Source organism: Theropithecus gelada, chromosome 2 (genome assembly GCF_003255815.1).
Source record: "Theropithecus gelada isolate Dixy chromosome 2, Tgel_1.0, whole genome shotgun sequence".
Taxonomy (NCBI): Eukaryota; Metazoa; Chordata; class Mammalia; order Primates; family Cercopithecidae; genus Theropithecus; species Theropithecus gelada.
This window is the reverse complement of record NC_037669.1, coordinates 89,875,891-89,900,348: the sequence shown is the minus strand read 5'-3', so window position 1 is coordinate 89,900,348 and position 24,458 is coordinate 89,875,891. Positions and strand designations below refer to the sequence as shown.

Here is a 24,458-nt window from a genome sequence, read left to right as displayed (position 1 = left end):
AGTCGTAAACTCCGAAGCGCCCCTCAGGAACACCACGGCAGGACTGGCTTCTCAGGGCACTTGGCAGCGGGACGCTCGCGACGAGTCCTACCCCTGCTCCTGGGTCTGGGGACCATGGGAAGGACTTAGAGCTTGGGATAACAGGAGGAACAGCCAAACCTCAGGCAGTGGAAAAAAGTGACTTTATGATGAAACAGTGCAGACAACAGCTTAACACTTTACCGACCTTAGCCAAGATTTTTGGGGGCCCATCTGCCCGTGCACGGCCCATCTTCTGTGACCTCTCCATGGGCCTAGTGAGGTGTAGGCACAATGCCCTAGGCTGGCAGCCCTAACTAGCTGGAACCTGACTCTCCCTGGAACTGCTTCCTTGCCATGGAGGAGTCACATGATCTCAGAGGGCCTCTAGTTTTATAAGCGTTTTTTCTGGCCCCTTCTACCCCTCAGGGATTCCAAGGGAAGCGGGGTGTGTGCTTGGGAGGGTTGACTGTAAACTGAATAGAGCAAGAGTGGGACAGAGTAGCTCCAGGACTGGAAAAGTGGCAGCAGGGAAAAGAAGAGGCAGTGGCAGGGGCCCTGGCTTTATATTGCTTCTTTAGGCCCAAGCCTGGGCTCCTGGCAGGTGGGGCCAGCCCAGCCACAGTAACAGTGGCAGCTGAAGGACTTCCAATCTCCAAGGCTGCCGTCTGGCCACAGGTGTAGAAAGGCTTCCATCTGTCCTGGATCTCGCCGGGCACAGCGCCCGTGACCATGGCACCGCTGGTGACTGCAGGCCATCGCTGCCCTGGTCACATTGATCACATAGGGTCCCAGGGTGTCCACCAGGTAGTCATGGAGATGCCAGCACTCCTCCTAAGGAGAAGGGAAGAGTTGTGTCAGTATGCCTGCTCTATAGTCTTGACATGGCCGTCCCCCACCCTGGGACCCCAGCATGTGCTACATGGCAGGCTCAAAGGGGCAATGATCACCTCAGAGCTGGAGAGGCTCAGATCCCCCCAGAGCACCACGCCGGCTGCCCCTAGCGCTGCACTCACACCAATGGTCTGCACAAGGTCATCCTGGAGACAGAGAGCTGCTAAGCCAGGGCTGGGCTGGCCAGATCCATGTGGGCCCACATCCACATTCAAGAAACTCTTCTGGTTCACTGTCACAATGTGATTCTACCTCTACAGTAGGGCCCCTCTAGTTTGGTTTGGTTTTAGAAGCAGGGTTTTTTTTTTTTTTTTTTTTTTTTTTTGAGACGGAGTCTCGCTCTGTCACCCAGGCTGGAGTGCAGTGGCCGGATCTCAGCTCACTGCAAGCTCCGCCTCCCGGGTTCACGCCATTTTCCTGCCTCAGCCTCCCGAGTAGCTGGGACTACAGGCGTCCGCCACCTCGCCCGGCTAGTTTTTTGTATTTTTTAGTAGAGACGAGGTTTCACCATGTTAACCAGGATGGTCTCGATCTCCTGACCTCGTGATCCGCCCGTCTCGGCCTCCCAAAGAAGCAGGGTTTTACTCTCTCATCCAGGCTGGAGTGCAGTGGCATGATCATAGCTCACTGCAGCCTGGAACTCCTGGGATCAAGTAATCCTCCCACCTCAGCCTCCCAAGTAGCTGGTACTACAGGCACATGTCATAACACCTGGCTAATAATTTTTTAGGCTGAGCACGGTGGCTCACACCTGTAATCCCACACTTTGGGAGGCAAAAGCAGGAGGATCACTTGAGCCCAGGAGTTCAAGACCAGCCTGGGCAACATGACGAAATCCCATCTCTATAAAAATATAAAAATTGGCCGGGCGCGGTGGCTCAAGCCTGTAATCCCAGCACTTTGGGAGGCCGAGACGGGCGGATCACGAGGTCAGGAGATCGAGACCATCCTGGCTAACACGATGAAACCCCGTCTCTACTAAAAAGATACAAAAAACTAGCCGGGCGTGGTGGCGGGCGCCTGTAGTCCCAGCTACTCCGGAGGCTGAGGCAGGAGAATGGCGTGAACCCGGGAGGTGGAGCTTGCAGTGAGCCGAGATCCGGCCACTGCACTCCAGCCTGGGCGACAGAGCGAGACTCCATCTCAAAAAAAAAAAAAAAAATATATATATATATATATATAAAAATTAGGTGGGTGTGGTAGTATGCACCTGTAGTCCAGCTACTCGGGAGGAGGCTTAGGTGGGAGGATCACTTGAACCAGGAAGTGGAGGCTGCAGTGAGCTGAGATCGTGCAACTGCACTCTAGCCTGGGCAACAGAGCAAGACTCTGTCTCAATTTTTTTTTTTTTTTGGTAGAGACTAGGGTCTCACTGTTGCCCAGGCTGGTCTCAAACTCTTGGCCTCAAGGAATCCTTCCATCTCAGGCTCCCAAAGTACTGGGATTATAGGTGTGAGCCACTCACCCAGCCCGAGTAGGGCCCCTTTGTATCGAGTCTCTGAGTGACTTCTCAGGCCTTCCACTCAGAATATCTCCCCTCAGACCAGCACTCCAAAGGCTGGGCCTCCCTACCCCTCAACATCTTCCAGGGCAGAGCCATGCCTCCCTCATCGGATACTCCAGGACAGGGCCTTCCACTCAGAACCCCTAGATTAGGACCAACCCCTAGGCAAGATCTTCTCCTGGGACCTTCCTAGAACAGGGCCATACCTCCTGACTAAGACCCCTAGACCTCAGCTTCCACTTACCTGGGACAGGAACCTCCCAGATCTCCGGTGTGTGAGGCGGACATAGGCCAGGACAGGCAGGGGATGTCGGTGCCCAACAAGGGCCACACGGAAGGCCTCCTCCAGGCGATGTCGGACAAAGGCCTGGTGGTGGGCAGGCGGCAGCCTGGGTGGGAGGTAGATGCTGGGGAAGAGGGCACTGGAGGCGGCCCAGAGCCAATGCAGTTGAGTGTTGCGGGCCAGGGTGGCTGCATGGCAGCGGCCGGTATAGTTGGAAGCCATACTATGCCAGCCATTGCCGCAGGCTGGGTAGCGATAGAAGCCCCAGAGTCCATGGGGCCGCAGTGCCTGACCCATCCGCAGCGTATCCTCCATCAGTGCACGGGCCGCCTGCTCAAAGCCAATATAGGCCTTGTAGAGCTGCTCCTGAGGGTCCAGGTCAGGGAATACCTGCTGTGCCCAAGCCCAAGAGGCTGCCTGATAGGCCCGGCGGCGGCCCCAGTTCCCAGCCCAGAGTGGACACCACTCCTCCCAATCCAGCACTGCTGGGCCAGCAAAGCTGGGTCTCAGGCTGTGATGGATCTGGTAGGCAGCCAGTGCCAGGTGGCGGTGAAGGGGCAAAGCCTGGGGGATGCCCCCATTGTGAGCTGTCCCCCTGGGCCCAAAGTAGGGATAGAGGCCGAGTTGGTTCTTGTAGAAAATGGTCATGTTCTGACCGTGGAAATGCTGGTCACGGTTGGCTATGATGCCCAGGGCATTGAGTGGCAGGTGCACACCAAAGCGGGCCTTACAGTGTGCTGAGGGTACATTCCACAGCACAGAGAAGGGGTGTTCAGGGACCTGTGGCAGGGGCTGGCCACAACCCAGGCACAGGGCCACCCCCAGCACCAGGGCTGGGCCTAGTTGCATGGTCATGCCCCAAGGATGGAAACCTGCAGGAGAGAGGGGGGTGTAAGCTTAGAGTCCATAGCTATGACCACACTTTCCACACAGCAGGGAAAGCCAGGAAAGCTCCCCCAGCTACTTTCCATCCTTACAGGAAGAGCTGGGGAAAGCATGTTTCCCCAGGGGTCTCTTGGGCCTTTTAAAACAGCCACACCACAAGCTGGCTATGATGCCCCGGGCATCGAGTGGCAGGTGCACACCAAAGCGGGCTTTACAGTGAGCTGAGGGTACATTCCTTCCCATATTCCCCATCTTTGTCAATACACCACTGTGTCCTCCCACGGCTGTCACAAGTCCCCTTCTTTCCTCTGTCCACCTTGTTCCCTCTTCCAAGAACACTCAGCTCCCACCTCCTTACCTGCCCGGTTTAATTCCTACCTAGCACTCAGGTCTCTGCTGTGACATCATTGCCCTGGGAGGTCTCCTGGATCCCCAGGTGGAGTGAAGTCACTTGGGTTCCCAAAGCCTGTGTACCTCCCCTGTGCCATATGGATCCTGCTACTGTATGTCTGTTTGTCTAGTTACCCACTGCCTATGTCCTGTCCAGGGCTTGACACACAGTAGGCGCTCAGTGAATGGTAATGAGTGAGTGAATGGGGAAGAGAACAGCCACCCTGTCTCCTGAGCCTGGTGGGGGGTAAAGGCGAAGGACAGGCATCCTCCCATCAATGGCCTTAGGACCAAGGTGGATCTGGGGACTTCTGCAGGGATAAGGGACCTGCAGAAGAGGGGAGAGGTGAGGGTAGGGGGGTCAACAAATAAACTCTGTCACAGCCACACCCAACAGAGGCTTTATTCAGCCACACTGACGGCTCTGAGCCAGAGCCACCTCCTGGCCCCACTGGTACCCAGGAAACATGCCCAGGCTAAAGCTGCCCCCCAGGGGCTAGGGGGCTGAGGTATGGTCAGTGGGCTGAGGCTTGTAGACTGTCCAGGGCAGTCTATTGACCCAGAAAGATAGTTCCTTGCCCTGGATGGCCTCAGATGTCTTTTTCCATCCAGAATATGGGGCGCCCCCTCACATTTTGATATTGTGTCTCCAGCAGGCTTTTTGAAGGGGGCCCTGATGGAACTGGGGGTGAGGTGGTCAGGCACTCAGGTAGAGGAGGGGGTGGTGGCAATGGAAGTCCCTTGGGACCCCTTGGGGCAGCTTGGGCAGTCAGGTTTGGGGCCTTCCAGGGTGGCCGGGGAGAGGGGCCTGTGGGGAAGGCATTAAGCAGGGTGGCAGGCAGCCGTCTGCTGGTGAAGACCAGGCCCTGCACAGGCTTGCCCAGCTGGTAGCCCAGGTGGGTATAGAAGTGCACCTGGTCATGGGTGGTGAGGTGCAGCTTGCGGAAGCCCCGGGCCCGAGCAAAGACCTCCAGGCCCTCCATGAGGCAGCGGCCAAAGCCACGGCCCCTCAGGGCCCGGGCCACCACCACTGTCTCCACTAAGAGGCTCTGGGGCTGGTTCAGCACCCGTGACAGGCGGGCATGGCCCACCACAATGGGTGCTGCTTCAGATGTGGGGTGGGGGCTCAGCAGCATCAGGCAGAGGGGGAAGGCATCTGAGGACTGGCCCAGGGAGTGAAGGCGGGAGGCGCGGCTGCGGGGCCACTGATCATTGATGAGGTCAGCACAAGCGTCCAGGAGCTCGGGTCGGCGGTGCACAGGCTCCAGGGTCAACTCAGCCAGGCTAGGAGCTGGTGTCTCCTCTGGCTGGTGTTCAGGATCCACGGTAAGCTCAGTTGGGCCAGGATTGAAGGTCATCTCTGGTTGGCATGTGGAATCCAGGGGCAGCTTTGGCTGGCACGCAGGATCCAGAGTCAGCTCAGCTGGGCTGGTACTCAGGATCAGCTCCATCCGGTGTGTAGGGTCTAGTGTAGGGGTCAGCTTGGCTGGGCCAGGGCTCAGAGTCAGCTCTTGCCTATGCACAGGATCCAGGTTCAGCTGAGTCAGGCTGGGAGCCAAGGTCACCTGCTGCTAGGTTGCAGGTGGCTCAATGCCAGGCTGGAGGTTAAGACCCCAGTCTCCAGGCAGTGGCATCTCTTCAGACCACAGTGGCTCTCCTCCTGTAGATAACAGCCATGCTGGGCTGTGCCAGGAGGGAGGGTGGGGTTGGGGCAGGGAAAGGCTGACAGAGTGCGAGGGGGACCATGCATACTGGAACTGGGGAGTGGTGGGCTGCACTTTGTCCCACACTCACCTGATAGCACAGGTGACCTGGAAGAGACCCATCCCCTATAGAGCAGGGCAGATAGATCCAGGTGTCTACCCCACATTGGAGGGAGGCTGGGAGTGATGGATGAGCTGCTTAAGGCTAGGACAGAACCTAGGAGTTCTGGCCCCAGCCTGCTCTGGCTACAAATTTGTCTTCCTCAGGACCTCCCCTCACAGGGGGCCTGTAACCACCAGGTCTATAAAACAGCCGACCCAATCCACCTGCTGGCCTTCTGTCTTCCAGTAGTCCTCCCAGTCCACCACTAGGGCATGGGATAGAAGATGCAAAGCAAGGCCGGGCGCGGTGGCTCAAGCCTGTAATCCCAGCACTTTGGGAGGCCGAGACGAGTGGATCACGAGGTCAGGAGTTCAAGACCATCCTGGCTAACATGGTGAAACCCCGTCTCTACTAAAAAAATACAAAAAACTAGCTGGGCGTGGTGGCGGGTGCTTGTAGTCCCAGCTACTCGGGAGGCTGAGGCAGGAGAATGGCGTGAACTCGGGAGGCGGAGCTGGCAGTGAGCCGAGATCCGGCCACTGTACTCCAGCCTGGGGGACAGAGTGAGACTCCCTCTCAAAAAAAAAAAAAAAAAAAAAAAAAGAAGATGCAAAGCAGACACTATACCCCCTGCTCAAACCTACCTCAAGGTTCCCTCCATAGGAAAAACTGCCCCAGGAGTCTTCCTGTGCCTTTCTTCTCCCTATGTTCTGAGTCTCCTCCAGCTCCCAGCCTTTTCAACTACCTGGGCTATGCCCACGGCCTTAGTGGATCCTGGGGCCCCACTCATGCACCCATCAGGCTGAGCTTTGGCCTGTCTTGACTGCCTTCCCTGCCTGGAGCCCCTGGCCCCCTTCCCAACTCTGCCCATCTCAGGACACTTTGGATATAGACCCAACTGTCCCCTCAGATGGGACCCCAGCAGCACCAGCACTGGGCCTGGTCCACAGCCACACAGCAGTATTGCCTCTGCAGGCTTGGTTCCCCACTGGCCTGAGTTTCGCAGGCACCTAGATAAGGACCACAGCTTCCTTCCTATATACACAGGGTGTCCAACGGTCACCAGGTTGGGGGCCTAGGCCTCCTGTGCCCAAACCCTACTGTTTTCCCATCTTAACCAAGGTCCTGCTGTCAGGCAGGTCTACGCTGGGGGTTTTCTAGTGGTGGGCGGGCAGCTGGGCCCCCCCCTTCTACTCACCTGCTCCAAAGGGGGCCTCTTGGCTCCCCTACCTCTCCTGAGCTTGAGGCCAATTAAACACTGGTCAATAACAGGCACCCCACTCCCCTCACCTCCCACCCCATTCACAGGGCTATAAGCCCCTCACCTGCATCAGCCACCTCGGCAGCAGCTGCACCCTTTGGTCTGGAGGGAGGAAATCCAGGATCCGCCCCTAGGGCTGAGCCCCGGGCTTCCCCGCGGCCTTAACCCCTTCAGTGCCGACCCCACCCACTGGGGCGGGGCTCCGGGGTCCTCAGAGAGTCGCTTCTCCGTCTCTCCCGGGCCTCGGTTTCCCCCTCCCTTCTAGTGGGTCACAACAGGCTGTGGAGCTTTTGGGAATGGGGACTTCGAGAGCTCGACTCTGTGGGCAGGTGTGGCTCGGCATGCTCTAGAAACGAACGACTGACGCGGGGAGGGCGTGCAGAGTGGCATGGCCACTTGGGGACCGCACGCGCGGGGTGGACCTACAGGCAGCAAATGGGAAGGGTGCAGTACTGACATGTTGAAGCCGGCCTCCGGGATGTTCCGCGTCCTAGCTCCGCAGAGCTGGGTATCTCACTCAGTCGCCACCTCGGACTCCTCGGTCCGACAGCGCTGGCCCCCAGCGGCGCGGCGGATGTACTGCAGCCGTCGCGTCCTGCGGCGCGCCAAGGGGTTCCAAGGTCTCCCGGGGTGCCCCGGCACCCGCGCGTCGCCGCTTAGGCCCCGCCCCTCGTTTACGCGTCACAACACCCACCAGGCGCAGGCTCAGTCTCCACCCTGCTGAGCTGAGCTCCGCCCCTGCTGAGCTCCACCCCATCTCCCTTTGAGTCCGCCTCCTCCCCACTCGGCCCCATACAGGCCCCGCCTCCTGCTCCTTGCGTCAGAGCTTAGGTCCCGCCTCGATTTGGCTTCTTCCAGGCCCTGCCCCGGCCCAACACGTCACCACTTCAGCCAGGCGCAGGCCCCGCCTTCAGTTGACTCCGCCTCTGCCAGCCCCGCCCCAGGCTCGGACCGGTCCAGCTTCAGTTCCCGCCTGCCTCCCACCCCAGGACAGCTTGGAAAATGTCAAATCCGGTGGGGCTTCCTCCTGAAATTTGGGCCCCACCCTGGGAAGCAGCCGCTCTTAGACTGACGTCAAATCTGGTGAGAGTGACAAGCCTTTCCTGTGCCCTTTGGATACCGGGGCCTGGACATTTTAGGCGCTCAATAAACAGCTAGGTAAATCATGACTGCTTTATTTGCTGGGCTGGTGCCTCTCAGCAGACTCAGGGGTCGTGCAGGGCTGGTTACCATAAACTCAGTAGGAGCGCAAGGGCTGTACCCCCAGAGCTAGACAGCCTGGGTTTGAATCTCAACTTCTCCCTTTTCGTGCTGTGCAACCTTGGACAACTTGTTTACCCTCACTGTGAGTGACTCAGTTTCCTTATAGTCTCATTGTGAAGAATGAATAAGTCCACATAAAATGCTTAGCACGGCGATTGGCAAAGAGTAGGCACTCAGTGAATGTCAGCCTTTATGATTGCTGCAGTTCAAAGACTGGCTCAGTGACTCTGGAGGAATTGTCTATGACCTTGCCAAGTGGATGCATATGGACATGAAATGAATGGTGTCTGCTGTAGTTCAAACTCCTTATGCCACTGTTCTAGTCTGTAAGTATGCATGTGCAGGGAATATGCCCGTGACAGTGGCTGAGTGTACTCTTCACTGTGACCATGACTTATATGACTGTGCCTGTATTTGAGGAAGCCCTGGCCAGACCCAGAGTGCATTAGGTTCTCAAGGTGCGCAACTCAATGTGTGGCCAATCACCACATGCTCTTCTGCTCACACCACGGTCCCTGCCAGCCAGGGTAGCATCGACATTTGAACTCCACGGCCATCTGTGCCTGATCTTCAAGTGAGAGGGCACCCCGCAGGCTCAGGGGTCCACCATCAGGCGTGAGCTGGATGGAGAAACTGGCAGGGTTAAGAATGAGGAGGGCTTTAGGGTGGCTGGGGCGGCGGACACAGCGGCCATGGCTGGAGCACAGGGCTTGACTGCAGAGAAGTGCCCCACTGGTCACATTCAGGATGAAGGGCCCCAGGGTAGTGTCCATATACTCCTTGATGGCCTGACATGATTCCTAGGTGGGAGGGGAGGAGAGCATCAGGGACACCTTGGTCATGTATGGACCCTCCTAGGGCACTGAGACACTCACCTGCTGGTCAGCCAGGACTTTGCAGGTAGAAAGGGTAAGTCAGGGTCTACCCAGTCAGCTTAATCACCCCACCTCTTCCCCACCCCCACCCTCATGCCAGGCCTAAGCTCACCTTGGTTCTTGTATTTTCCCAGCTCACCCAGAGCACCACTCCAGCTGCCCCCTGGGCCGCACTCTCCCCCAGGCTGTGCTCCAGCTCATCCTGGGAAGGAGACAGCACAGTTCTGTGAGGACTCCTTCCCACCCTGTGGCAGACTGCTGGAACACCATTGGATGGGGCAAATAATTCATAACCTTCACCTGGGGCTGCTCTGGCCACGGGACCAGAGGCAAACTGCTTCCTCCTCTAGCCTATGAATTCCAATAAATGTTGAATTGCCTGTGCCTGGCACAGAGCTTGGCACAAAGTACACACTCAATTGATGTGCCCATGCACCAGGCATGGTGGCTCATACCTGTAGTCCCAGCATTTTGGGAGGCTGAGGTGGGAGGATCACCTGAGGTCAGGAGTTCAAGACCAGCCTGGCCAACATGGTGAAACCCCATTTCTGCTAAAAATACAAAAATTAGCCAGGCATGTTGGTGGCATGCCTGTAATCCCAGCTACCCGGGAGGCTGAGGCAGGAGAATCGCTTGAACCTGGAAGGTGGAGGTTGCAGGAGCTGAGATCTTGCCCCTGGTACTCCAGCCTGGGTGACAGAGCAAGACTCTGTCTCAAAAAAAAAAAAAAAAAAAAGAATGAATGGATGAAAATGTCCCAAGGTTGGGGGCTGGGCACGGTGGCTTATGCCTGTAATCCCAGCACTTCCGGAGGCTGAGGCACGCGGATCACGAGGTCAGGAGATCGAGACCATCCTGGCTAATACAGTGAAACCCCATCTCTACTAAAAATACAAAAAATTAGCCGGGTGTCGTGGCGGGCGCCTGTAGTGCCAGCTACTCGGGAGGCTGAGGCAGGAGAATGGCGTGAACCCGGGAGGCAGAGCTTGCAATGAGCCGAGGTCATGCCACTGCACTCCAGCCAGGGCGACAGAGTGAGACTCTGTCTCAAAAAAAAGAAAAAAAGAAAATGTCCCAAGGCTAAAGTACCCCAAGGCTGGACCTAATATCTGACAAGGCAGGCTGACAAGGTGGGCAGGTTACAGAAGACTTACCAGGGGCAGAAAGTGGTTTGTCATGTCATAGAAGATCTGGACATAGGGCAGCACTGGCAGATTGGGGTCACCAGCAGCCACAGCCACACGGAATGCCTCAGCCACACGGTGCTGCACATACATCTGTGACTTCCCTGTGCCCTCCAGCACTGCGGGCATGTAGATGCTGGGGTAGAGGGCACGACTCTGGCCCCACAGCCACCCTAGCTGGTCATTTTGGGCACGGACGCCTGATGGGCACTGGCCGGTGTAGTTAGGGCTTAGAAAGTCATAGTTGTAGCAGTCAGGGAAGCCATAGAAGCCCCAGAGGCCGCGAGGACGCAGTGCCCGCCCCAGCTGGAGGGTACCTGCCATCCAGGCCCGTGCAGCTCCCTGGAACTGGTCCTGGGCTACTGCCTCCACCTGAGTAACTGGCCAATCAGGGTGCTGCGCCTGTACCAGAGCCCGTGAGCGCTGCCGGTAAATGTCCTTGGTGTCCCAGTTGAAGGCCCAGCGTGGGCGCCATGCCTCCCAGTCGATGACTGCCAGCCCTGAGAAGTCAGGAGCAGGTATGGCAGCCAGGATGTCCTGGAATGTGCGGGCCAGGTGGGCAATCAGGCTGGCATTCTGGGGCAGACCACCAAACACAGGCTCCCCAGTGGGCGTGTAGTAGGGATAGGTGCCCAGCTGAGAGCTATAGAAAATTGTCATGTCAGGGCCACGGAAGGTCTGCCCTGGGTTGGCTACCACATCGAAGATACTGACATCCACGTCCACGCTGTGCCTCTCCAAGCACCACTGGGTGTTTGCATTCCAGACGGTGGCGAAGGGCCGGTTGGGTAGCAAGGGGCCCCTAGAGCCTTGGGCCATATCAAGTAAGGTCAGGAAGAGGGTGCAGATGGGAAGCAGGTGGGCTGCCATGGCACGGGAGTGGTCGAGGACAACCTGGCCAGGGGAGGCAGAGCTGAGAACAGGTTGCAAAGTCTCTCATCCCCCACTGCTCAGGGCTAGGGGGCTGAGCCCTTGCACATTAATCCACCGCTGCTCTGGTTTCTGTTAAACATTGACCTGCAGGGCTCCGGGAGGGCAGAGGAGACGCATGGAGGTGAGTATGGCCACTGGAGGGCACATCTGAGTTGCCTCTCTGACCAGGCCTCTGCCATCTCCCACAGGACTTGCTCTAGCCTAAGCTCGCCCACCCCTGCTTCCCCATGAGCCACTGAGGCCATGACATCTGTTCTGGGAAGAGTGGCTGACAGCCAGGCCCTCAGCCCCCAGGCTGACCCCACCAAGGGGAGGAGGACTTCCTGTCTCTTCCACCAGAAATCCTGGCAGCCATTGGAGGAAGATCCAATGGCCTCAGTGACCAAGGACAGGTCAACCCAGCCCTCCTGTACACCCGCCAGTCTGCCCGCTCGTCCCTGCTGACCTTGGGGCTGAAGGGCCTCATCCTCCAAATTTCCTGACCCCAGGATGGGGGCCTAAGCAGGGCCTGGCTAGATTCTACCCCAGCAGCACCAGTGACTCCTGGAGGAAGGAGCGGCTGCTGGAAATTCTGAGCTTTTGTAGGGGGTCACCCCGCCCAGGCCAGGGGCGGGCCAAGGGGCGGGCCTTGGATTGGGAAGCCAGGCCAGGCCAGGCATCAGGGCTACCTCTGAAATCCCTGGCAAAGGGATCTTGGTTGGGGGTGGGGCTGGGCCAGCAGTGGCCCCTCCCACGCTGTCAGCACTAGGGCAGGGCGTTGTGATGTTACCGGGGCTGCAGGGGGTGGGCGGGGGCAGACCCTGCTGGGCAGGCCTGTTTGTGACACTGGAGACTGGGTTCCTCCATGTCTTGTGCTCAGGGAGTGTTCTTACATCTGACATTGATGGGCCCTAGGCACTTTACCTTCATGGATCCTTTTGCCTCCTTAAAAAAAATATTAAAAAATATGGCCAGGCCTGCCGGGCGTGGTGGCTCACGCCTATAATCTGAGCACTTTGGGAGGCCGAGTTGGCGGATCACTCACGAGGTCAGGAGATTGAGACCATCCTGGCTAACACGGTGAAACCCCGCCTCTACTAAAAATACAAAAAATTAGCTGGGCGTGGTGGCAGGCGCCTGTAATCCCAGCTACTTGGGAGGCTGAGGCAGGGGAATCGCTTGAACCCGGGAGGCAGAGGTTGCAGTGAGCCAAGACCATGCCACTGTGCTACTGTATTCCAGCCTGGGTGACAGAGAGCGACTCTGTCTAACAACAACAACAACAACAACAACACATATATATCTATCTATATATATAGATAGATATGGCTATAATCTTAGCACTTTGGGAGGCTGAGGTGGGAGAATTGCTTGAGCCCAGGAGTTCGAGACCAGCCTAGGCAACGTAGCAAGACCCTATCTCTACAAAAAAATTTAAAATTAGCTGGACGTGGTGGTGTGTACCTGTAGTCCCAGCTACTTGGGACACTGAGGCAGGAGGATTGCTTGAGCCCAGGAGGTCATGTCTGGGTTACACTATTATATATTAATTATTAATATATTTATATTTATATTATTCTTCTGATTAAAAAAACATTTTTGTGGGCCCCTGAAATTACTGTGGCCCTAGGCCTTGGGTCTATTGTGCTTAGTGGATAAGTCATCCCTGTTGTAGGGACCTGTTTCTGAAAGGCACTATGTTCATGAAGTCAGGGCTGTGTCATCACCCTTTGTATATGTGCTGGGTCAGTGACTGTCTTTGTGAAGCCCTGTTTAGTGACCATCTGAGCCTCTGCACAAATTTCAGTGGCAAGTAGGTGTGAGTGTGGAACCCAGTGCCTGGGACTGGGTGTGTGTGAGCCCTGCTGTCTTGTGAGCATGAGACCCTGTGTTTGTGTGACCATGTGTATGAGCTGTCAGTGAGCACATGCTTGTTCATTCATTTGTAGTTTCACTTGTTCCATGTGTGAAAGGGAAATATCTTGGGCCCCTTCAAGCTGGGAACCGCTCAGAGCAAATCTGCCTTCCATTCTATTCAAGTCATCCTTTTGCTTACAGACATAGATGCATATTATGATTGCCTTCATTGCCTCTTTTGGAAAGACTTACCAGAAACTCCAAAGAATGCAACCATCTATCTCTCACCTGCCTGTGACCTGGAAGCCCCCAGTGGGTGGCCTTGCTTTGAGCTGTCTCCACCTCTCTGGAGAGAGCTTATGTACTTCTTTTTTGTTTTTCTGAGACATAGTCTCGCTCTGCAACCAGGCTGGAGTGCAGTGGTGTGATCTTGGCTCACTGCAACCTCTGCCTCCTCGGTTCAAGAGATTCTCCTGCCTCAGCCTCCAGAGTAGCTGGGACTACAGGTGCATGCCACCACATCCAGCTAATTTTTGTATTTCTTGTAGAGACAGGGTTTTACCATATTGGCCAAGCTGGCCTTGAACTCCTGACCTTGTGATCTGCCCGCCTCGGCCTCCCAAAGTGCTGGGATTACAGGCATGAGCCACAACACCTGGCTAATGTACTTCTTACGTATTGATAGATGTCTCATATGTCCCTAAAATGTATAAAACCAAGCCATGCCCGGACCACCTTGGGCACGTGTCGTCAGGGCTTCCTGAGGCTGTGTCTCGGATGCATCCTCAACCTCAGCAAAATAAACTTTCTAAATTAACTGAGAGCTGTCTCAGATTTTCTGGGTTCACATTTGGTAGCTATGGATGGATTCTAAGTGGAGATGTCCCTGACCTTTGACTAATTGCCTATCTATGCTAGGTACCAGCATGAGATAACTTTATGGCTCAAACCAACAGGACGATTTGCTGAAGTCTGGGAGCACCCCCTCCAGAGAATCCTTGATCTCTCAAAATTTGGTTGAGATCTAAAGTTTATTTTGCTGTACAACTTTTTTTTTTTTTTTTTTGGAGTTTTACTTGCTCCCAAAAGGAAGGCAAGTTTTCCTGCTTCCATGATGACGGAAGGCAGGTAACTCCTTTATGGAGTTCAAGCTCACTTCCAACAGGGAAATTATTATTATTTTTTCCTACTTCTAGGATGGTAGAGAGCAGTCTACAGCCTGAGACCATCACTAGGTAAGAAACTGGATTGGGATTCTGCCTTGCAATTTCCTTTAAATGACTAAAGTTAGCATTTAACAGCCAGCTGGTGTTAATTTCTGCTTACACTTACAGCGCTCAGAAATCGTATACTTTGGCTGGGTGAGGTGGCTCACGCCTGTAATCCCAGCACTTTGGGACGCCGAGGTGGGTGGATCATGAGGTCAGGAGATCGAGACCATTCTGGCTAACATGGTGAAACCCCATCTCTATTTAAAAAAAAATACAAAAAATTAGCTGGGTGTGGTGGCGGGCGCCTGTAGTCCCAGCTACTCGGGAGGCTGAGGCAGGAGAATGGCATAAATAAACCCGGGAGGCGGAGCTTGCAGTGAGCCGAGATGGCGCCACTGCATTCCAGCCTGGGTGACAGAGTGAGACTCGTCTCAAAAAAAAAAAAAAAAAAAGAAATCATATACTTTGTGTGATCATTGTTAATTTAGCAGCATTTTGTTCTAGCTGTAATATGGTAATAAGATTTTTAAAAAGGCCAGGCGCGGTGGCTCACGCCTGTAATCCCAGCACTTTGGGAGGCCGAGGTGGGTGGATCATGAGGTCAGGAGATCGAGACCATCTTGGCTAACATGGTGAAACCCCATCTCTACTAAAAATACAAAAATTAGCTGGGCGTGGTGGCAGGCACCTGTAGTCCCAGCTACTAGGGAGGCTGACGCAGGAGAATGGCGTGAACCTGGGAGGCGGAGCTTGCAGTGAGCCGAGATCACACCACTGCACTCCAGCCTGGGTGACAGAGCGAGACTCTGTCTCAAAAAAAAAGATTAAAAAAGGCCGGGCGCGGTGGCTCAAGCCTGTAATCCCAGCACTTTGGGAGGCCGAGATGGGCGGATCACAAGGTCAGGAGATCAAGACCATCCTGGCTAACACGGTGAAACCCCGTCTCTACTAAAAAATACAAAAAACTAGCTGGGCGAGTTGGCGGGTGCCTATAGTCCCAGCTACTTGGGAGGCTGAGGCAGGAGAATGGCATAAACCCGGGAGGCGGAGCTTGCAGTGAGCTAAGATCTGGCCACTGCACTCCAGCCTGGGTGACAGAGCGAGACTCCATCTCAAAAAAAAAAAAAAAAAAAAAAAAAGATTAAAAAATTTTTTTTTTGGCTGGGAGCGGTGGCTCACACCAGTAATCCCAACACTATGGGAGGCCGAGGTGGGTGGGTCACCTGAAGTGGGGAGTTTGAGACCAACTTGGCCAACATGGTGAAACCTATCTCTACTAAAAATACAAAAATTAGCACGGCGTGGTGGCAGGTGCCTGTAATCCCAGCTACTCAGGAGGCTGAGGCAGGAGAATTGCTTCAACCTGGGAGGTGGGGGTTGCAGTGAGCTGAGATCATGCTACTGCACTCCAGCCTTGGTGACAGAGCAAGACTCCATCTCAAAAACAACAACAACAACAACAACAAAAACACAAAAATTATCCAGGCATGGTGGCCCACACCTGTAATCCCAGCTATTCAGGAGGCTGAGGCAGGCGAATCACTTAAACTCAGAAGGTGAAGGTTGCAGTGAGCTGAGATTGTGCTACTGCCCTCTAGCCTGGGTGACAGAGCAAGATTCTGCTAGAAAAAAAAATAAGCCGGGCGCAGTGGCTCACACCTATAATCCTAGCACTTTGGGAGACCAAGGTGGGAGGATCATTTGAGGTCAGGAGTTTGAAACTAACCTGGCCAACATGGCAAAACCCTGTCTCTACTAAAAATACAAAAATTAGCCAGGCATGGTGGCGTGTGCCTGTAATCCCAGCTACTCAGGAGGCTGAGGCAGGAGAATAGCTTGAACCTGGGAGGCAGAGGTTGCAGTGAGCTGAGATCATGCCACTGCACTCCAGCCTGGGTGACAGAGCGAGACTCGGTCTCAAAAAAATAAATAAATAAAATAATAAAACAAAATAAGTAAATAAGAAGGAGGGATGTTCAGAACAAATAGGAAAGTCCAACCATGTCATGAACAGTCACTGTAAGTCACAAAAAACCCCAAAACTTTTTTTTTTTTGAGACAGAGTCTCGCTCTGTCACCCAGGCTGGAGTGCAGTGGCCAGATCTCGGTTCACTACAAGCTCCGCCTCCCAGGTTCATGCCATTCTCTTGCCTCAGCCTCCTGAGTAGCTGGGACTACAGGCACCTGCCACCACGCCTGGCTAATTTTTTTGTATTTTTAGTAGAGATGGGGTTTCACCATGTTAGCCAGGATGGTCTCGATCTCCTGACCTCGTGATCCACCTGCCTCAGCCTCCAGAAGTGCTGGGATTACAGGTGTGAGCCACCAAGCCGGGTCAAAAACCCAAAAACTTTTTTTTTTTTTTTGAGATGGAGTCTTGCTCTGTCGCCCAGGCTGGAGTGCAGTGACCGGATCTCAGCTCACTGCAAGCTCCGCCTCCCGGGTTTACGCCATTCTCCTGCCTCAGCCTCCCGAGTAGCTGGGACTATAGGCGCCCGCCACCTCACCTGGCTAGTTTTTTGTATTTTTTAGTAGAGATGGTGTTTCACTGTGTTAGCCAGCATGGTCTCGATCTCCTGACCTTGTGATCCGCTCGTCTTGGCCTCCCAAAGTGCTGGGATTACAGGCTTGAGCCACTGCGCCCGGCCCCAAAAACTTTTTTTTTTTTTTTTTTTTGAGACGGAGTCTCGCTCTGTCGCCCAGGCTGGAGTGCAGTGGCGCGATCTCGGCTCACTGTAAGCTCCGCCTCCCGGGTTCACGCCATTCTCCCGCCTCAGCCTCCGAGTAGCTGGGACTACAGGCGCCCGCCACCTCACCCGGCTAGTTTTTTGTATTTTTAGTAGAGACGGGGTTTCACCATGTTAGCCAGGATGGTCTCGATCTCCTGACCTCGTGATCCACCCGCCTCGGCCTCCCAAAGTGCTGGGATTACAGGCTTGAGCCACCGCGCCCGGCCCAAAAACTTTTATATAATCAAGTTGTCATATACTTTTTTTTTTCAGGGTAGAGTCTTGCTCTGTGGCCCAGGCTGGAGTGCTGTGGTGCAATCTTCACTCACTGCAACCTCTGCCTCCCGGGTTCAAGTGATTCTCCTGCCTCAGCCTCCCCAGTAGCTGGGATTACAGGCATGTGCCACCACACCTGGCTAATTTTTGTATTTTTAGTAGACATGGGGTTTCGCCATATTGGCTTGGCTGGTCTTGAACTCATGACCTCAGATGATCCTCCCACCTCAGCCTCCCAAAATGCTAGGATTACAGGCGTGAGCCACCATGTAAGGCCAAGTTGTCATATTATTATTAAGCTTTGGTTTGCTAAGGAAAAAAATACTGAGATAATTTTTTTTTTTTTGAGATGGAGTCTTGCTGTGTCGCCCAGGCTGGAGTGCAGTGGCAGTGGTACGATCTCAGCTCACTGCAACCTCCGCCTCCTGGGTTCAAGTGATTCCTCTGCCTCAGCCTTCTGAATAGCTGGGATTATAGATGTCACCACCACACCCAGCTAATTTTTGTATTTTTAGTAGAGATGGGGTTTCACCATGTAGTTCAGGCTGGTCTGGAACTCCTGACCTTATGATCCGCCCACCTTGGCCTGCCAAAATGCTGTGATTACACGCATGAGCCACCATGCCTGTCCAAATTTTTTTTTTTTTTTTTTGAGATGGAGTTTTACTCTTGTTGCCCAGGCTGGAGTGCAATGGCACGATCTCGGCTCACTGCAACCTTCACCTCCCGGGTTCAAGCGATTCTCCTGCCTCAGCCTCCCTAGTAGCTGCGATTACAGGCATGTGCCACTGTGTCTGGCTAATTTTGTATTTTTAGTAGAGCCGGGGTTTCTCCATGTTGGGCAGGCTGGTCTTGAACTCCCGACCTCAGGTGATCTGCCCACCTCGGCCTCCCAAAGTGCTGGGATTACAGGCATGAGCCACTGCTCCTGGTCCAGATTAACAAGGTTTTCTTGAGGCATTAACAAACTCCTTAATAAAAGTTATAAAGGTTTTAAAAGGCTTATGGAAGTTATATTTTATAACCAAGATTAAATTTCATATTGTTTACAAAATTTTGAAAAACAAATTTAATTGGCTTTGTGCTGTTTTTACTAGGGTTTCTCATTTAGAAAATAAATCTCCTCTATCAGAGAATGAAGAGTTTTGCTTTTTTTGAAATCCTTGAGTTAACACTGTGGTTAAATAAATGACTTCACAATTACCTGTAATCCTACTTTGTAGTATCAAGGGTTTTAAACCTTTTATATTTGACAAACCTTCCAATATCCAATTGTAAATTATGTCTTTTTCCAACCTAATTAATCCTTTAAGACATCAAGTTCCCTAAAGTCCAAAAAAAAGATATAATCTGGCTTATTTGGTATAAAAATTATACAGGAAGCATTGTCAAATATGAAACAGTGTTTGGTGCTGGATGTGGTGGCTCACGCCTGTAATGCCAGCACTTTGGGAGGCCGAGACAGGCAGATCACGAGGTCAGGAGATTGAGACCATCCTGGCTAACATGGTGAAACCCCATCTCTACTACAAATGCAAAAATTTAGCTGGGCGTGGTGGCGGGTACCTGTAGTCCCAGCTACTCAGGAGGCTGAGGCAGGAGAATGGCGTGAACCTGGGAGGTGGAGCTTGCAGTGAGTGGAGATCGCGCCACTGCACTCCAGCCTGGGCAACAGAGTGAGACTCCGTCTCAAAAAAAAAAAAAAAAAAAAGAAATAGTGTTTGGTTTTCTTTGAGCTGTATTTGTATAAATATGTTATTGGTATGTGTTCCAAAATTATGGGAAACTCTTGTAATTCTAACTTAGTGTACATTATCAATAATAATCATAATTATGTTAAAATTATTGTGTGCCATAGAGGTAGCAAATTTCCTCCTCAATTTTTTCTTTTGACTATGGCTGCCTTAAAACTTTTTTTTCATCCATCGACAACTGTTGTCTTGTTTTGGTCCTGTTTAGAAGGTGGCTTTGTAATCAGCTATAAAACTCCAAAAGGTGCTCTTAAATGCAGGTTTCTGATAACTTTGGAGACTGTGACATCAGAATACAGGAAAAACTTTCAGGACTCATGGAGAGCTAAAATGTTCATGAGTATCAAGCAGAACAGGAATTAACTGCATGGAATGAACCAATCTCTTTGACTTTTTGCTTAAAATGTTTGCTAATCCTGCCGGGCACAGTGGCTCATGCCTGTAATCCCAGCACTTTGGGAGGCCAAGGCGGGCGGATCACGAGGTCAGAGGATCGAGACCATCCTGGCCAACATGGTAAAACCCATCTCTACTAAAAATACAAAAATTAGGCCAGGCGCGGTGGCTCACGCCTGTAATCCCAGCACTCAGAGAGGCCAAGGCGGGTGGATCACAAGGTCAGGAGATCAAGACCATCCTGGCTAACACAGTAAAACCCCATCTCTACTAAAAAATACAAAAAATTAGCCGGGCATAGTGGCAGGCGCCTGTAGTCCCACCTACTCGGGAGGCTGAGGCAGGAGAATGGCATGGCGTGTACCCGGGTGGCGGAGCTTACAGTGAGCAGATATTGCACTACTGCGCTCCAGCACTCTAGCCTGGGTGACAGAGCGAGACTCTGTCTCAAAAAAAAAAAAAAAAAAAATACAAAAATTAGCTGGGTGTAGTGGCGCATGCCTGTAATCCCAGCTACTCGGGAGGCTGAGGCATGAGAATTACTTGAACCCAGGAGGTGGAAATTGCAGTGAGCCGAGATCACGCCACTTTACTCCAGCCTGGCAACAGAGCATGACTCTGTCTCAAAAAACAAAACAAAACAGGTCAGGCGCGATGGCTCACGCCTGTAATCCCAGCACTTTGGGAGGCTGAGGTGGGCAGATCACCTGAGGATGCGAGTTTAAGACCAGCCTGACCAACATGGAGAAACCCCGTGTCTACTGAAAACGCAAAAATATTACCCAGGCGTGGTGGCATATGCCTGTAATCCCAGCTACTCAGGAGGTTGAGGCAGGAGAATCACTTGAACCCAGGAGGCAGAGATTGCAGTGAACCAAGATTGCGCCATTGCATTCCAGCCTGGGCAACAAGAGCAAAACTCTGTCTCAAAAAACAAAAAACACTTTTCTGTTGAGCTATTGACAGCTTTTTAAATTTTTAAAATTTTTAATTTGTTTTAAATTTTTTTTATTTTTTTGAGATGGAGTCTCGGTCTGTCGCCCAGGCTGGAGTGCAGTGGCACGATCTTGGCTCACTGCAAGCTCTGCCTCCTGAGTTCACGCCATTCTTCTGCCTCAGCCTCCTGAGTAGCTGGGACTACAGGCGACCGCCACCGCACCTGGCTAATTTTTTTGTATTTTTAGTAGAGATGGGGATTCATCATGGTCTTGATCTCCTGACCTCGTGATCCACCCGCCTCGGCCTCACACAGTGCTGGGATTACAGGTGTGAGTCACTGCGCCTGGCCAATTTTTAAATTTTTATTTTATTTTATTTATTTATGGGTTTTTTTTGAGATGGAGTCTTGCTGTGTCGTCCAGGCTGGAGTGCAGTGGCATGATCTCAGCTCACTGCAAGATCTGCCTCCTGGGTTCATGCCATTCTTCTGCCTCAGTCTCCCGAGTAGCTGGGACTACAGGTGTCTGCCACCAAGCCTGGCTAATTTTTTGTACTTTTAGTAGAGGGGTTTCACTCTGTTAGCCAGGATGGTCTCAATCTCCTGACCTCATGATCTGCCCACCTTGACCTCCCAAAGTGCTGGGATTACAGGTGTGAGCCACCGCCCCCAGCCTATTTTATTTATTTATTTATTTATTCATTTGAGATGGAGTCTTGCACTGTAGCCCAGGCTGGAGTGCAGTGGCACAATCTCGGCTCACTGCAAGCTCCGCCTCCCGGGTTCACACCATTCTCCTGCCTCAGCCTCCCGTGTAGCTGGGACTACAGGCCCCCACCACTATGCCCGGCTAATTTTTTTTGTATTTTTAGTAGAGACGGGGTTTCACCGTGTAAGCCAGGATGGTCTCGATCTCCTGACCTTGTGATCCGACCTTGTGATCTGCCTGCCTCGGCCTCCCAAAGTGTGGGGATTACAGGCATGAGCCACCGCGCCTGGCCTAATTTTGTTTTAGACGAAGTCTCACTCTGTTGCTCAGGCTGGAGTGCAATGGCACGATCTCGGCTCACTGCAACCTCTGGCTCCCGGGTTCAAGCGATTCTCCTGCCCCAGCCTCCCGAGTAGCTGGGATTACAGGTGCACGCTACTACACCTAGCTAATTTTTTAATTTTTAGTAGAGACAGCGTTTCAGCATGTTGTTCAGGATGTTCTCGAACTCCTGACCTCGTGATCTGCCCGCCTCGGCATCCCAAAGTGCTGGGATTACAGGCGTGAGCCACCGTGCCCGGCCGACAGCTTTTAACAATTTAGTATACTCCTATGAACAAAATTTGGAGCATATTTGTTTCTCTACCTGACTTCTCCAGAATTTGGAAACTATGTGTGAGTATTCTTAACTTATGGCAATACAGTTATTTGCATAACTGCAATAAGAATCTGTTTTCACCTGGCATGGTGGCTTACTCCCGTAATCCCAGCACTTTCGGAGGCCAAGGTGGGTGAATCACCTGAGGTTGGTAGTTTGAGACCAGCCTGGCCAACATGGCAAAACCCCATCTCTACTAAAAACACAAAAATTAGCTGGGCATGGTGGCACATGCCTGTAATCCCAGCTACTCGGAAGGCTGAGGCAGGAGAATTGCTTGAACCTGGGAAGCGGAGGTTGCAGTAAGCCGAGATCGCACCATTGCACTCCAGCCTGGGCAACAAAGCAAGATTCCACCTCAAAAAAAAAAAAAAAAAGAATCTGTTTTCATTTGTAACAGGACACAGTTGGAGGAATCCGTTATTTGACCACGACTTTGACTGGAATGGTGTGCTTTCATTTAAGGAATCAAACTTAACTTACGGAGCCAATAAAGCCCTTGGGAAAACTGGCCTCCTATTTTGTGTACACAGTCCCTGTACAGGGTTTCTTACCTCTAGTAAGTAAAGAATGTCACTTTCTGGGGCCGGGAGCTGTGGCTCATGCTTGTAATCCCAGCACTTTGGGAGGCCAAAGCGGGCAGATCACCTGAGGTCAGGAGTTCAAGACTAGCCTGGCCAACATGGTGAAACCCCGTCTCTACTAAAAATACAAAAAATTATCTGGGCGTGGTGGTGGGTGCCTGTAATCTCAGGTACTCGGGAGGCTGAGGCAGTAGAATAGCTTGAACCCAGGAGGCGGAGGTTGCAGTGAGCCGAGATTGCACCATTGCACTCCAGCCTGGGCAACAAGAGCGAATCTCCATCTAAAAAAAAAAAGAAAAAAAAAAGGATGTCACTTTCTGACAGGCGCAGAGGCCCCAGGTTTATCTGTTTACGTTGCAACTTGAAAGGACAGGAAATTCCACCCAACTCATGGGTATTTGATGGCACAAATCCATGGCTGGGCAGGGCTTTAAAAAGTCTTATCTGAGATTCCTCTTATGGAACAAAATAAATTATTCTTGCTGCACTGTATACAAATATTTAGGCCAAGTATAATAAGCAAACAAGTCATATCATGATTTGTCTTTAGTAAAATGGGAAATTGGAGAGAATAAAATTATGTTTCAAAACGAATGTACACCTGTTGTTAGATTCTAGTCTTAACTGTTTTTTTTTTTGTTTCCAATTTTTATGATTTTCTACAGTTTGGACTGAATTTTTCTTGGCTACAAGTCTTCAAAATAAAGTTTTCAATTTTTTTCTTTCTTTTTTTTTTTTTTTTTCATTTTCCTAATTTGGAGTCACTGAAAACTAAGCTGTGGTTTCTTTCTTTTTTTTTTTTTGAGGTGGAGTCTCCCTTTGTCACCCAGGCTGGAGTGCAGTGGCGCAATCTCAGCTCACTGCAACCTACGCCTCCTAGGTTCAAGCGATTCTCCTGCCTCAGCCTCCCAAGTAGCTGGGACTACAGGCGCTTGCTACCATGCCTGGCTAATTTTTGTATTTTTAGTAGAGATGGGTTTCACCATATTGACCAGGCTGGTCTCGAACTCCTGACCTTGTGATCCGGCCGCCTCGGCCTCCCAAAGTGCTGGGAGTACAGGCGTAAGCCACCGCACCCGGCCCTAGCTGTGGTTTCTTAAAAGCGTGTGAACTAAAGCCAGACAACTTACACTTCAGAAGAAAGTAACAGTAACCTGTTTACATACATAAGCCACTTTCATACCTGCCTACCAATGTATGGACTTCAGAGTAACGTGGCCTATATTTTTCCAGGATTTTTTTTTGGAGACAGAGTTTCACTCTTGTTGCCCAGGGTGGAGTGCAATGGCAGGATCTCAGCTCGCTGCAACCTCCACCTCCTGGGTTCAAGTGATTCTCCTGTCTCAGCCTCCCGAGTAGCTGGGATTACAGGCATGAGCCACTATGCCCAGCTAGTTTTTTGTATTTTCAGTACAGATGGAGTTTCTCCATGTTGGTCATGCTGTTCTCGAACTGCTGACCGCAGGTGATCTGCCCGCCTTGGCCTCCCAAATTGCTGGGATTACAGGCATGACCCACCCCGCCAGGCCTTGGATTGTTCTTTTGCTGTTTTTTTTTCTCCCTTCCTCCTCCCTATTTTTCTCTTCACTGCATGACTTTACAACCTGCTAAAAATGAGCTTTCAGGACCTACCTATCTAACAATGAGAGATCAGATGAAACCTGAGACCAGATACTCATTTTCTTGCAAAATGCTTTCTCCAAAAGATTTTTTAAAAGAAAATGGGGTAAATGTGAAAGGAAAGTATCCTGGGCCTCTTCAAGCTAGGAACTGCTCAGGGCAAATCTGCCTCCCATTCTATTAAGGTCATCCTTTTGCTCACAGAGATAGATGCATATTCTGATTGCCTCCTTTGGAAAGACTTACCAGAAACTCAAAAGAATGCAACCATCTGTCTCTCACCTATCTGTGACCAGTGCTTTGAGCCTGGGAGCCTTGATTTGAGCAGTCTCCCCCTTTCTTTCTGGAACTAATGTGCTTCTTACATAATGATTAATGTCTCATGTCTCCCTAAAATGTATAAAGCCAAGCTGTGCCCCAACTGCCCTGGGCACTTGTCGTCAGTACTTCCTGAG

General features: G+C 52.2%; 3 protein-coding genes across 19 annotated transcripts; all 3 read right to left on the bottom strand.

Moving 5' to 3' along the window:
* Positions 1-162: 162 nt before the first annotated feature.
* HYAL3 (hyaluronoglucosaminidase 3) lies at positions 163-7,761 on the bottom strand. Of its 6 annotated transcripts, none has more exons than XM_025376431.1 (4): positions 7,499-7,761; positions 2,661-3,571; positions 969-1,058; positions 163-852 (listed from the first exon to the last, which is right to left on the bottom strand). In XM_025376431.1, exons 2-4 carry the CDS (start codon positions 3,552-3,554, stop codon positions 583-585), a joined length of 1,254 nt encoding a protein of 417 aa, XP_025232216.1. In that variant the 5' UTR covers positions 3,555-3,571; positions 7,499-7,761; the 3' UTR covers positions 163-582. The 6 variants fall into 6 exon arrangements, with proteins under 6 accessions (XP_025232216.1, XP_025232220.1, XP_025232217.1 ...); XM_025376435.1 differs by having other exon boundaries at positions 2,661-2,805; XM_025376432.1 differs by lacking the exon at positions 7,499-7,761 and adding an exon at positions 7,106-7,139.
* Positions 4,363-7,717, bottom strand: NAA80 (N(alpha)-acetyltransferase 80, NatH catalytic subunit). 7 transcript variants are annotated; one of them, XM_025376442.1, is made up of 3 exons: positions 7,106-7,173; positions 5,769-6,045; positions 4,363-5,634 (listed from the first exon to the last, which is right to left on the bottom strand). In XM_025376442.1, the coding sequence occupies exon 3, from the start codon at positions 5,423-5,425 to the stop codon at positions 4,565-4,567; it is 861 nt and encodes a 286-aa protein (XP_025232227.1). In that variant the 5' UTR covers positions 5,426-5,634; positions 5,769-6,045; positions 7,106-7,173; the 3' UTR covers positions 4,363-4,564. The 7 variants fall into 7 exon arrangements, with proteins under 7 accessions (XP_025232227.1, XP_025232223.1, XP_025232222.1 ...); XM_025376438.1 differs by lacking the exons at positions 5,769-6,045; positions 7,106-7,173 and adding an exon at positions 7,499-7,717; XM_025376437.1 differs by lacking the exons at positions 5,769-6,045; positions 7,106-7,173 and adding an exon at positions 7,499-7,717 and having other exon boundaries at positions 4,363-5,489.
* A 438-nt stretch (positions 7,762-8,199) lies between the features above and the next one.
* Positions 8,200-22,472, bottom strand: HYAL1 (hyaluronoglucosaminidase 1). 6 transcript variants are annotated; one of them, XM_025377619.1, is made up of 5 exons: positions 22,354-22,472; positions 12,066-12,220; positions 10,334-11,257; positions 9,292-9,381; positions 8,200-9,104 (listed from the first exon to the last, which is right to left on the bottom strand). In XM_025377619.1, the coding sequence occupies exons 3-5, from the start codon at positions 11,231-11,233 to the stop codon at positions 8,787-8,789; spliced, it is 1,308 nt and encodes a 435-aa protein (XP_025233404.1). In that variant the 5' UTR covers positions 11,234-11,257; positions 12,066-12,220; positions 22,354-22,472; the 3' UTR covers positions 8,200-8,786. The 6 variants fall into 6 exon arrangements, with proteins under 6 accessions (XP_025233404.1, XP_025233405.1, XP_025233408.1 ...); XM_025377620.1 differs by lacking the exons at positions 12,066-12,220; positions 22,354-22,472 and adding an exon at positions 11,742-11,871 and having other exon boundaries at positions 10,334-10,669; positions 10,727-11,257; XM_025377623.1 differs by lacking the exons at positions 12,066-12,220; positions 22,354-22,472 and adding an exon at positions 11,742-11,877 and having other exon boundaries at positions 10,334-10,482.
* Between the last annotated feature and the right edge of the window lie 1,986 nt (positions 22,473-24,458).